The 13,230-nt window shown below is 38.7% G+C and overlaps 1 protein-coding gene across 1 annotated transcript; it reads left to right on the forward strand.

The window, feature by feature from the left end:
* Positions 1-523: 523 nt before the first annotated feature.
* Positions 524-8,741, forward strand: tnnc1a (troponin C type 1a (slow)). The gene is made up of 6 exons (XM_037683972.1): positions 524-606; positions 3,778-3,808; positions 4,721-4,867; positions 7,436-7,550; positions 8,047-8,183; positions 8,291-8,741. Exons 1-6 carry the CDS (start codon positions 583-585, stop codon positions 8,320-8,322), a joined length of 486 nt encoding a protein of 161 aa, XP_037539900.1. The 5' UTR covers positions 524-582; the 3' UTR covers positions 8,323-8,741.
* The last annotated feature ends 4,489 nt before the right edge of the window (positions 8,742-13,230 follow it).

The raw sequence follows: 13,230 nt of genomic DNA on the forward strand, positions 1-13,230 counted from the left end.
TATTATTTGTTCATAACCTTTCCATAAAACCCCACTTCTACAGATCTGAACTATCCTTTGAACACAAACATATGCAGTAGTTCTATTTTACACCATATTGTTTTTAGGAATCATTCATGCGTTCAAGTAAAGACAAAGAATCAAACGTCTCTTTGATGCTGTCTCACACCACCTCTATCAACCCCCCCACAAACACTCACAGACACAGAACATTTTCTACTCCCCTGGTCCAGGTCTGGAGGAATGTTGAGTGCCCTCTCCCTGGAGATTAGGCCTCACCATGCGTGCCCCCACCTCCCCAACTTCATACCATTCCATAGTGTGTCCCCTAAGAGCTGCTGCATTTTTATCTGAGCCTGGCGATTGTGACAGATTGGCCAAATGCCGCTTACACACACACACACACACACACACACGTTTGTTGACACGCATAAGTGTGTGAGGCTGGTTGGCCCAGGAAGGGACACAGACAGTGGCAGGCTCCAGCTATAAAACCCTCCCAGGAAGAGACCAGAGTCCTGCCGCGAGCTGTACGTAACCTCCTTCCTTTGTGCCAGGACAGGAAGCAGAGGAACCCTCAGGATGAACGACATCTACAAAGCAGCGGTACGTTCTCTCTTCTTTAGCTCGTATGCTTTAGAGTGTGCAGCCGGCTCCCCCTAAAGAGTGCACACACCCAAACTCTGTAAGAACAAACCTGTTGAGTTATTTCAGCTACAGTCTCACATCTTATCAGTCAAACTTTTTGCAACTTCCTTTGGTTAAAAAGGGGCTGCAATTTCAATGTGTCATGTTTACATTTTAGTTGTTTTTGTGATTGAATGAACAAAGTCCTGCCTCTGATTAATCATCTGACATCACTTCAGTTCCTGCTGCACATCCTCTCCATCACCAGAAGAGTCTTCCCATCCTTACACTGTTGTACTTGGTTTGTGAAGCCTTCAGGATTTTCTATATTTCTGCACAACTATGACCTAAAACATCATCAGATTTTCACACAAGTCTTACAAGTAGATAAAGATAACCCAGTTAAATAGAAAGTAGACAAATATATTAGACTTGGTCATATACTTTTTAGGGAAATGATCCAATCTCACATATTTGTGAGTGGAAAAGCATGTGAACCTCTGGGATTAGCAGTTAAATTTTTTTTTTAACATACAAACAGTGCCCTGAGACAACTTTGTTGTGATTTAGCTCTATATAAATACACTGAATTGAACTGAATAAACTAAACGGGCATTGACATGTTTTCAATATACAACATAAAAGGCTGCCAAGTGTCGCAAAATCTTTTAACAGAACCCTTCAGGGTATATTTGATTTTTTTTCCCAAATGTATATGATACATCACTTCTCTTATCCATTGTACATATGCGGGGGGGGGGGGGGGGAGAATATAAAAGGTCATCTGGCCAGAAGAGAGCCGGAAGCAATCACGTCCTTTTTCTCACATTTGCTGAAAGACATATCCACAGGGACCACCCCAAACAGTGAGATGTATGGAGATGGATGTACAGTGTTTCTACACATCCCAGAGAAGTTGTCAAAAATAGATTGCCAAAAGGTCTGGAGTTTGGGACAGGTCCAGAATGCATGCAGGAGTGTAGCTGGAGTTTGTTTACAATGATTACATGCGGGATCCAGGTCGACTTTGATCTTGGACAGCTTATCTTTGGACCAGTGCAACCGGTGCACCACCTTGAATTGAATTACAGCATGTCTCAGATAGACTGAGGATGAGTAAATGTTCTTTATGATGTTTCTCCAGATTGAGTCTGGCATGGATTCCTCCAGGTCCATTTCTTATTTCAGTTCAAGGGAGGGATTAGCAGTTAATTTGAAGGTGAAATTAGAATCAGGTGTTTTCAATCAATGGGATGTCAATCAGGTGTGAGTGGGGAACCCTGTTTGATTTAAAGAACAGTTTGTGTACAAATGGAGGAAATTCAAGACCATTGTTACCCTCCCCAGGAGTGGTGGACCAACAAAGATCACTCTAAGAACCAGGCGTGGAATAGTCTGCGAGGTCACAAAGGACCCCAGGGTAACTTCTAAGCAACTGAAGGCCTCTCTCACATTGACTGATCTTAATGTTCATGAGTCCACCATCAGGAGAACACTGACCAACAATGATGTTCATGGCAGGGTTGATCATGTGGACAAGCCAGAAGACTGTTGGAAGGATGTTCTGTGGTCGGATGAGACCAAAATAAAACTTTTTGGTTTATATGAAAAGTGTTATGTTTGGAGAAAGGAACACTCTGCATTCCTGCATAAGAACCTTATCCCATATGTGAAACATGGTGGAGGTAGTATCATGGTTTGGGCTTGTGTTGCTGCATCTGGGCCAGGACGGCTCTCCGTCATTGATGGAACAATGAATTCTGATTTATGTCAGAGAATTATAGAGGAAAATGTCAGAACATCTGTCCATGAGATAGATCTCAAGAAAAGGTGGGTCATGCAGTGAGACAATGAGTGGTTCTACCAAAGAATAGTTCAAGAAGAATAAAGTCCATGTTTTGGAATGACCAAGTCAAAGTCCTGACCTTAATCCAGTCCAGATGTTGTGGAAGGACCTGAAGCAGCAGTTAATGTGAGGAAACCACCAACACCCAGAGCTGAAGCTGTTCTGGAGTGGGCTAAAATTCCTCCAAGCTGGTGTGCAGGACTGATCAACAGTTATGGGAAACATCTAGCTGCAGTTATTGCTGCACCTGGGGGGGGGGTCACACCAGGTACTGAAAGCAAAGGTACACATACTTTACCACTTACAAATATGTTGGATCATTTTCCTCAATAAATAAGTGACCAAGTATAATATTTTGTCTCATTTGTTTAATACGGTTCTCTTTATCTACTTTTAGGACTTGTGTGAAAATTTGATGATGTTTTTGGTCATTTTTATGCAGAAATATAGAAAATTATAATAAAGAGTTAACAAACTTTCGAGCACCACTGTAGATGTCTGTGAATTTTATCAGACTCCCATGAGGTCAGCGACGGGACGTGTCTCTTGTCTGCTGTCTCATTCTTGACATTTGACTTCAAATGGAACAGTCCTGCTGCTCACGGCTAATTTTGGCCATCTGCTCTGACGCTTCAGTGTCCGTGGTTCTCTGGTGCCACAGCAGGCCTTCAGGTCTAGATAACACCACCCTCCCTCTATCTCTGTTAAATTCCAGCATTATCTATCGTCCTAAAAACTCTGTGGGGGGAGTTTCTGCCCTTCCTTCTCCCCTGGACAGTCCACCGGCTGTCCCGTCCACTCACATCCCAAATGAGCAGACAGTTTGCATGTGTTTGTTCGGGTGGATAAAAAAAGTCTTTGTATATCATCACCAGTACAGTGTGTGTATGAGAGCATCTGTATATGTGTGTTTAATTTATAGCTGACGACAGAAGACAACTCTTACATAAGCAGCTGTCTCCTTCTCTCATTCGTTGTAGCTTTTCCAGGATTACCGTGGCATTGTTGGGTCAGCTCTACAGCTATGCTAATTTAAAGCATTGTGCATCATGTCCTTTGTCTGTGGTCCCTGACCCTCCTGGGTCTATTTTTAACCCCACCTCTAACTGGCTCCTACACATGTTACATAGGTGGTGTGTTTTGTGAAGCGTTGCCCCCAGTGCATGGAACAGCTTTTTAATGACAGATCAGGAGCATTATACACAGGGACTAAAATTACATTCATATTTTGATATCCACATAAGAAAAAAATAAACTTTTGTTCTGAAAATATTAAATACTATAAACGTTTTCATCTTTTACAGGTTGAGCAGCTGACGGATGAACAGAAAAATGGTGCGTAAGCTGCTTTTAGCATCAGAAAAGTTTAGATCATTTGATGTTGAACTCTATGGATAAGTTAAAAACAATTAACGTCATACCTGTTTATATATATATATATATATATATATATATATATATATATATATATATGTCCCTTTCTATAGTAAAGCCACAATCAAAATTTTTTTACAATATACATTTTTTTTACTATTGATTTTTAATATTAGTTTTTCAAGTTACAAGATAACACAATCATATTATATTCATACGTAAAAACAAAGTACTATAAGGAAAATAGATTATTAGAACATTTGGGTCAAAACATATTTGTGCAAATTGTAACAACTCTGTGCAGTTTCTCAACTTGGATCAATTATAGATAACATTATATTGTAATCAGAATAAATTATCAGATTTAACAAGTATTTAGTCTCAGACTATTTTTACAAACCCCCAAATTTAAATGGTAAACAACATAACTTTGATAAAGTGGACTCTTACTTTTAACTAGCCTATGAAGCTAATCATCTGTTCCCTTAAATTGTTTTTGAGGTAAACTTTGAATAGATGAACAGAAACAGAAACTTAGAGCAAAAAAAATAAATAAAGAGGAAAATCTTGTTGCGCCCTGTAGACGAGCCAACAATCATTCTGCTTTAACAGATCATCACAATCTAATATTGCCCTAACTCCTAACCTCATCACTATTAAACTCTGCTTCTCCAAACTGGCTTTGTTCAAAGAGACGTCTACAACAGGTAAGATATTAACTGTTTGTAACCTTTCCATAGAACCCCACTTCAAAAAGATCTGAATTACTGCTTCAAACATTCCACATAAAATTTTATCTTTATCAGTAGGCAATGTTAAAAAACACCTCACCCTACAACAGCGTTTATTTTGTTCATGTGTGTTGTGTTACAGAGTTCAAGGCTGCCTTTGACATCTTCGTCCAAGACGCAGAGGACGGCTGCATCAGCACCAAGGAGCTGGGGAAGGTGATGAGGATGCTCGGTCAGAACCCCACGCCGGAGGAGCTGCAAGAGATGATCGATGAAGTGGATGAAGACGGTAATTCAGAATTATCCCTAAAAAAAAGGATTTTAAAAAAGCAACAAGATTTATTCATGTTGACCTCTTCATGCCCATGGATCACCTATGAGGTTGCTCACGTTAGGCAGACAAGCATCAGTCAAACCCTGTAACCTTAATGTCGAGTCAAAGGTCTCGAAGAGAGCAGGATGTGTCGGACCGGATTAAAGGGGAACATGTCTCAGACGACGCACAAGTCAGCTTGAATTTTCCACGTGATGTCAAGATGAAAGATAAAAGAAATAGCTTCTCAGTTTCTCCGTTCTCACTTGTTTGAGAAAGCTTTATGAAATAAACACGTTATATTTTCTAATAAATTAAAGGCCCATCATTCCTTGAAGAAATGCATATCACCCGCCTCTTTTCATGGCAGAGTTTAAGTTCTTACGTTGAGAAATTAGGAAGTTGTAGTCATTTTGGTCAAACCATGATCTCGTGCAGTAGATGTGATGCTAAGAGTATGCATTGTCAATAACTAAACCCTTACCAGACCATAATTTTAGCAATTGGATCAAATTTTGTGTCAGCTAATGTGGGTTAGCATTGGTAGCTTGCTTGAACTGGATTTAATTCAAACGTCAGTCAGTTATAGATGAACATCTAATGATTACTTTGTAAAAGTTTCATCAAAATGTACTGGTTCATGATATATTTTGCTAACAAACAGAAATGACGTCAAATGGTTGACGTCAGACTATTAACCCTCAGAATGTGTGATCAGTCTCAGCCACAAATATTTGAGCTTAAATCAAATTCACTGAATCATAGAAGTGTTTGTGTTTTCAGATTTGACTTAACTTAAACCGAGTTGGCTCCATGAATCAACAGCTGCAGTTTTACACTCAGTGATTATTTTCTAGAAGTGTCATTACTGTGTCCATCCAGTTGTTCTTGAAATATTTTGCTTACAGTCAGACATTAACTTTAAAAAGAGTTAATAGCAACATTGTATACAAAAACTGGGAGCAATCGATGGGTGCTCAGTGTGTGTTGGTAATCAGTACTACCACACCAAGATTTTAAAGCTGACTGAGTTATAGCCATGTTTTTTTATTAAGTTGTCTGTGGCAGCCATTTTGTGGTGCATCAGCTATAGATGTACATCCAATGGTTTCATCCTGCAAGTTCCATTCAGATATGTCAAATGGTTCATGAGATATTTTGCTAATAGATAGGCACACGCGTTTGTGGATAAAAACTGTCTTGGCCTCTGCAGCGGGCGATAACTTTTAATGCTGCTAACAGCTGTAGCGCCCGTACCACGTAGCTAAAGATTTAACCAATAGGTTAGTTTGAAATGCAGTACATTGATCGGGGCCCTGGGAACGTTATTTTAAAGATCGCCATACTAACAGCTTACAGGAGATACAACTTACTGTTTATATTTAATTTAATGGTGGTGCCTCCACTTAGCAGTGAATTATGATGTTACACTTTGTTTAACCAACTAAGAATTTAATTTGATTCACATATAAAATTAAACAAACCTATGTTTTTAAATAATAGACAAAAAATGTAAGGCTTTTCAAATATAAAATTCAACCCCAAAATAACCCGTTGCAGGCCTGAATCGATGCTTGGGTGCGTGGGAGCTAAAAACAAACAGCTCGTTCGCTCACTGACTGAGCAAATAAAATAAAAAGCATGTGTATTAATTTAGTTTTGGACTCACAAATCCTTCAGAGTTTGAGATTGATTTGGGAAAAGGTAGAAGTGGAGATCCCTTCAATTTGACACTGAGTAAATTAAGTAGGCAGGTGATGTCGCACGAACACCGAGGTCCTAACTCATCCAGCAGGTTTAAAGATTAGCTCCTGGTCCACTTTCATATGCTTCTTAAAGTCCGTTACAGTCAGCAACTCTACATTAACCGTTGTAATGAACAGCTTTACTCTGTTATATTATTATTATATTATTATATTCTGTTATTGTCCCACGTCTTCATCGCTGTGCACTCTGCACTTGTCTGGTTTTCAGACAGAGCCGCGTTTCCTGCAGCGCACCATTAATCCCGCCCACTCCCATTTGATTGGGCCAAATAAAATGCTTAATCCAATACAAAACAAAACTGAACCAGACTGACACTTAGCACAACTCAAAGAGTAAGTTGTAGAGCTGCCATGTGCACCATGTGCTGCACTCCTCAAAAACAAACTCATGTGACCTTCAAGGAACATGGAAAAATTGACAGCTGCCTGTTTCAGTCTGCTTAAACTAGATTTTCTTGACCAAATATGAATATTTTTAAAATGATACATTTTTAAATGGCAAAAAAGGTTTTATATCTTTTATATTTATTCCACTTTTATCACTTAGACATCGTTTTTAAACTCAAATGATATTACTATGAACGTTTGTACTAAATAGCACAGTTCAAACTGGGCAACACAATGATGCATGGGTTCACGTACTGTTGCTTCAAGAAGCAGTTGTGATTGTTATCTGTAACTGAAGTGTGAGAATCTGTGTGTGTGTGTGTGTGTGTGTGTGTGTGTGTGTGCGTGCGTGCGTGCGTGTGTGTGTGTGTGTGTGTGTGTGTGTGTGCAGGGAGCGGCACGGTGGACTTTGATGAGTTCTTGGTGATGATGGTGCGATGCATGAAGGACGACAGCAAAGGAAAGACAGAGGAAGAGCTAGCCGAGCTGTTTCGGATGTTTGACAAGTGAGCTTCCTGTTTGAACTCTTGTGCCATTATCCCCTTTAAAGAATGAATGCACCGAACGCAGCTGACACAATCATCCATGTTCTGCTGTAAACTTCCTCACAGACTAGTCAGAATATCTTTACCAAGTGTGGACGCTTTCATCTCAGAGCTTCCACAGCCTGGTTATCAAACCACTCTTAAGTGCGGTTCCTGTAAAGTATGCTCCCCGTGTGCAATTATGTGCTCTGACAAAATGCCAAGCAGCTCAGCAGAGTGCTGCATGTAGTTCGCTCCCTAATCGTTTCTGACAGCGCAGAGTAATTCCAACACCCACTGATGTGTAAGGCAGACACCTCATCTGAGCGTCAAAGAGCAAACATGCCATTTGTCCTCCCTCTCCCTACAGCGATGGCTCCCAGACTCTTAAAATTCAGACATCTTAGTGCACGTGCCACACAGGAACACGCCACCCATGTAGCTTCATGTAGAAATGTTGCTGCTGTGATTTGTGCAGGAACGCAGACGGTTACATCGACCTGGAGGAGCTGAAAATGATGCTGGAATCGACTGGAGAGGCCATCACAGAGGATGACATCGAGGAGCTGATGAAGGACGGGGACAAGAACAACGATGGCAAAATCGACTATGATGGTGGGAAGTTTGAACAAAACACAAAGAACAAAAGAAAAGGAAATAAAATGATGAAAAATGGTAGTAAGAACTCCCTAAGCAGGGCTCTTTCTCTCTTTTTCTTACAGAATTTTTGGAGTTCATGAAAGGAGTGGAGTAGTCCTTAACAAAACTTTATTTTTGTCCCGCACTGTGACTCCACCATCATCTGTGAAAAACTGGAAGTTGATCAGGACGCAGCTGATGGGGGGAGAAAAAACAACTTTGCAAGATTTATTTAAATACAGTGCCTGATTGTTTCTGTATTTTTCAGATCCTGCATTGTTGTTACGCTTTGTGACCTTTAGTCCCCGCACATAACGAATGTGCTTAAATTTGTCTAAACGACAGAAGAACAACAAGAATACCACTGTGTCAGTTTTAGAGAAACATCATCTCAAAAGTCCCACAGCCGGTTTATAGATGTCTGTGAGAGGCTGCTCGTGTTTACCTGAGAGGAGAAATGTAAACAACGTGGAATAAACCCTAGAGGCAAAACAGTTTCATGGCAGATAAATCATGTTTTCCATGCGCAGCACTGACTTCAAGCTATGTACATGTTATAATATACACAACAGCTACTATTTCTGTATAGCTACCCTCAGGTGTTTTTATTCTCGTGTCCCCTAAACTGCATGTTTCTGCATGAAAGATTCTCTGGAAGGGTGCGCTCGTGTAATAAATCAGATGTTTTTGTTGGTTTGGTCATTTTGTTTGAATTTAGATTTCAGCATTAAAAATGCAGCTAAAAATTCAAATTAAAGGCCTTACGTCCCTTGAAGCAATACATGTCCACCACTTTTCATGCCAGAGTTTTAGACTAAGATAGTCTTATGGTTAGAAGGGGCGGGGCTACAGCTGTTCCCATCAAATGGCCGTATGTGTGACGTCATGCAATATTGTGAGAAATTGTGAAATGAGTTAGCACTTAAAGAATGTCAAGGAGATGACTTCAGCTACTACTACACCAAATTTATCTTGGGATTGGTCAAAGTGAAGTTAAAGCCTTTCTTTACCGTGGCAGCTGTGGCAGCCATCTTGAATGTGATTGACTTCAAAAGTTGATCATTTGTAAATGTTCAGTCATGGATTATTTTAAGAGTTTAAATAGAAAAATTGCATTTCCTGCGAAGATGCAGTGTGAATGCTTATTGCAGAAGAACTTGCTGAGAAACAGCTGAAATTAATTAAAAACCATGCTGAAATGTAGCTGAAATAGAAGAACAACCCTAAATTAGCAGAAGAAAGAACACGTATTTGCTGAAATAGGTTTAAATAAGCAGAAATGAGCACAAAAATCAGGAAATCAGCTTAAAAAAAGAAATTAGCAAAAATGGCTTAAAGTTGAAAGGCAGAAAGAAGCTTAAATTACCAGAAGGAAGTGGAAAGAGCTGAAATGAGCTTAAAATATGTTGAATTAGCTGAAAAAGCTAACTTTAGCATGAATAAGCTGAAAGGAGCTGAAAGAAGTTAATTAGGCTGAAAGTAGCAGAAATTAACATGACAAACTTGAATTTATCTAAAATCAACCAAAATTAACTAAAAAAAAAAATGCTAAAAAGGAAGCTGAACAGGTAGAACAAGCTTAAATTAGCAGAAGAAAGCAGAAAGAACATGTTTGCAGAAAGAAGCAGAAATAAACACAAAAAAATGGAAATTATCTGAAAAAAGCTGAAATTAGCAAAAAAAAGCAGCTGAAAAGTAGCTAAAATAGCAGAAAGAAGCTGAAATTACCATAAGGAAGTGTAGAGCACATTTTTGCTGAATTAGGCAGAAAAAAAGTTGAAATGAGTGTAAAAAATGTGGAATTTGCTGAAAAAAGCTAAAATTAGCATTAAAACAGCTGAAATATCAGAACAAGCTGAAATTAGGAGAAATAAGCTGAAAGGAGCATAAAAAACTGAAATTAGCAGAAAGAAGTTAAAAGATGCACAAAATGTTCTAGTTAGCAGAATCTGAAAAGAGATCAAAACAGCTGAAAAACAGCTGAAATTAGCTCAAAGTAGCTGAAAAAAGTTTAAATTTGCACAAGGAAGCTGAAAGAACAGATCTAAAGATTTGAAGGATGTAAAATGAGCTCATTTGAATCAATCAATCAGTTTATTCACTTGATTTAACAAATTCATTAATTTACAAACACATTCTCTGACAACACTTACTATGCATGAGTGAAGAGGGAGCAGGAAGAAGAAAATCTTGTATAGACCTGCCCCCTTTTTCATTTTCCAATTCATTTTCTTGGAGGAAAAAAATGTCAGAAAAGGCTAAATATTTCAAAAGGCTAAATATTTCAAAAAGTTAAAGCTGCACCAATACCAAAACTCATCGCAGGATTGTCCTGAAACAGCTGAACGTTTGATTTATGATTTGTTGAAATAGCTTGAAAACTGCGGGACGAGAATCACGCTGAAAATGTACGGAAGAAAAATGCATCATAATAGTTGATTCATAAACATTCACACTATTAAACCCATTCACTGATTTATGAGTCATTTTCCTAACAGAAGACACAAAACACACTCATGCACACACACACTCAGGCGAAACATCATTGCAGCTTCGCCTTAAGCGACAGCTGATAAATGAACATTCTGCAGTCCTGTTTCTTCTGTCCTGCAGTCCTTTGGTCGATTTCCTAACACTCATCTTCATCTTCACATGAGCTGTGTAGAACAAAGATCGTTTTAGTCTGTTCAGCTGTTTTCAATATTTTAGACAAGGGGAAATATTTGTTTGGAACATGGCAACTCATTATAAACCCTGATCTGTGTGTGTAGTTTGTATTTTCTAGTGCATCTTGTCCGACAATATGTGAACTATTCACATGGTTGTATCCAGTTACAAAGACTATTGAGACAGGTGCTATTTATGTCTAATCATGTTAGTGCTCATGTCAGAGGATCAGCGCCGCCAGCTGACGATCAGATGCCTTCGTCCATAAAAGGAAATCTGCAGAGATAACGGTCCTGTTGTTCACACAGCTTCAAACGCAACAACCAATGCTCTGGAGGAATCCTATTGTTTCTGAAAACTTTATCACAACTCCGGGTCAGAAAAGTTGGGGTGTTGTATAAAATGCAATGATTTGCAACTTTCATAAACCCATAACCACAGTGGAACAGTTTTAACACAGCTAATGTCTAAACTAAGTAATTATGTATCTTTTTTTAAATACAGGAACAATGCATATGATGATATAAAAAATTGTAACCATGTTTACCTCTGTGAAGCATCCTCTCTTTTAATGATAATCTGTAAACATGTAGGAACTGAGCAGACCAGTTTCTGGAGGGGACTGTTGTCCCATACATGTCCGATGGAGGAGTTGAGCTGTTCAACAGTTCTGGGGCTTTGCTGGATTCAGTGGTGGAGAAAGTACTCAAACACTGTACTTAAGTAAAAGTACAAATAAACAGACAAAAATGTACTCTAGTAAAAGTAGAAGTACCACAATTACATTTTTACTTGAGTAAAAGTAAATAAGTACTTGCTTTTAAAATACAGTATTAAAAGTAAAAGTACTTCCTGAAAGTATTACATAATGCAATAGTCTACATATCTTTAAGTCTGCCTACCGTATGTATATTTTCTGTAATACATTAATAGTGTTGTTCCATTTTAATGAACGATGCTGCAGATAATACATGTTTTTATTGTGTTTACTCTGTGACACAGTTCACACTTGGACTTGTGATTCTGTGCGTCCGAATTTCAGGGATGACATGCAGAGTTAAATACCATTAATCAAAATAAGAAAGAGGAATGATTATACCTTTGAAAGTTTTTATTTAACACAAAGTAAAACCAATGTGTCATTTTAACTGCAGTAAACACATTTAAGTAAAAGTTGTCTGTCTGAACAAAAGGAACATTAGACACAACTAACAAAGGAACAGGCTCTGATCATTTCAACTCCAGTTTGTCATCAACTCCAGTTAAAATACTGTCTATTCAACATTGTAATGGGTCAATATTGAACAATATTTTAACTTCCTGACACCATTTTTAAAACTTGGACCCGAGTGTCAAGACATTTGGAGACATCTCTTGTCTCCTAACATCATGAACTGACACATTTTAATATTGCAGCAAGAATTTCTTGTTCAAGTTCAGAAGAAGTTGGTTTTCAAAGATTTTTTTGAGTCCAGTCTGCCTCTTTTGTGAGACAGAATCTGTCCTGTTGTACTGAACAGTCTTTCAATAAAGCCATGGGTGGAGCATATCTTCTGGTTGACTCTCTTATAGTGGAATACATTTTGGGTGTGTTAGTGGTGCTGCAGATGCACCCAGCTCAGTGACATATATACTAGAATATATGTCATTGGTCCAGCTCTTCTTGAAGGCGGGGCCTAATGTTACCTGTCCACTTTGCAGTGATTCAATGGACCAACTCCCCTCTCACCATTGGTTACTTTCAAACTAACAAAAAAATCAAAAAGCCTCAACATGAATGTAACTTGTAATGCAACACATTATAGAAATGTAGTGTAGTAGAAAGTACAGATACTTGATGTAAAATGTAGTGGAGTAAAAGTATAAAGTACCCACATTTAACTCTACTTAAGTAAAGTACAGATAAATGAAAAATGTTCTTAAGTACAGTAACAAAGTATTTGTACTTAGTTACATCTCACCACTGGGTGGATTCTTTTGTTCCATGATGCAGCAAGGTTTTCATTTTTGAGAGGTCTGGACTGCAGGCAGGCCAGTTCAGCCCCTGGACTCTTCTGCTACAAAGCCACGCTGCTGTAATGGCTGCAGAGGATCAACATTGTCCTGCTGAAATATGCAAGACCTTCCCTGAAAAAAGACGCTGTCTGGACGGGAGCACACGTTGTTCTAAAACTTGTATGATTCTGTTTTGATGGTGGCTTTCCAGTTGTGTAAGCTGGCACTAATGCACCCCTATACCACCAGAGAGGTATTTTAAACTGTGCAGTGATAACAGGTTGGATGTTCCCTCTTGTTTTTTATGCAGACATTATGATTTGTCTGACCACAGAACAGTTTTGAACTTTGACTCAGTTTA

The sequence above is a fragment of the Nematolebias whitei genome, chromosome 11 (assembly GCF_014905685.2).
Source record: "Nematolebias whitei isolate Nwh7 chromosome 11, NemWhi1, whole genome shotgun sequence".
In the NCBI taxonomy this organism is placed as follows: Eukaryota; Metazoa; Chordata; class Actinopteri; order Cyprinodontiformes; family Rivulidae; genus Nematolebias; species Nematolebias whitei.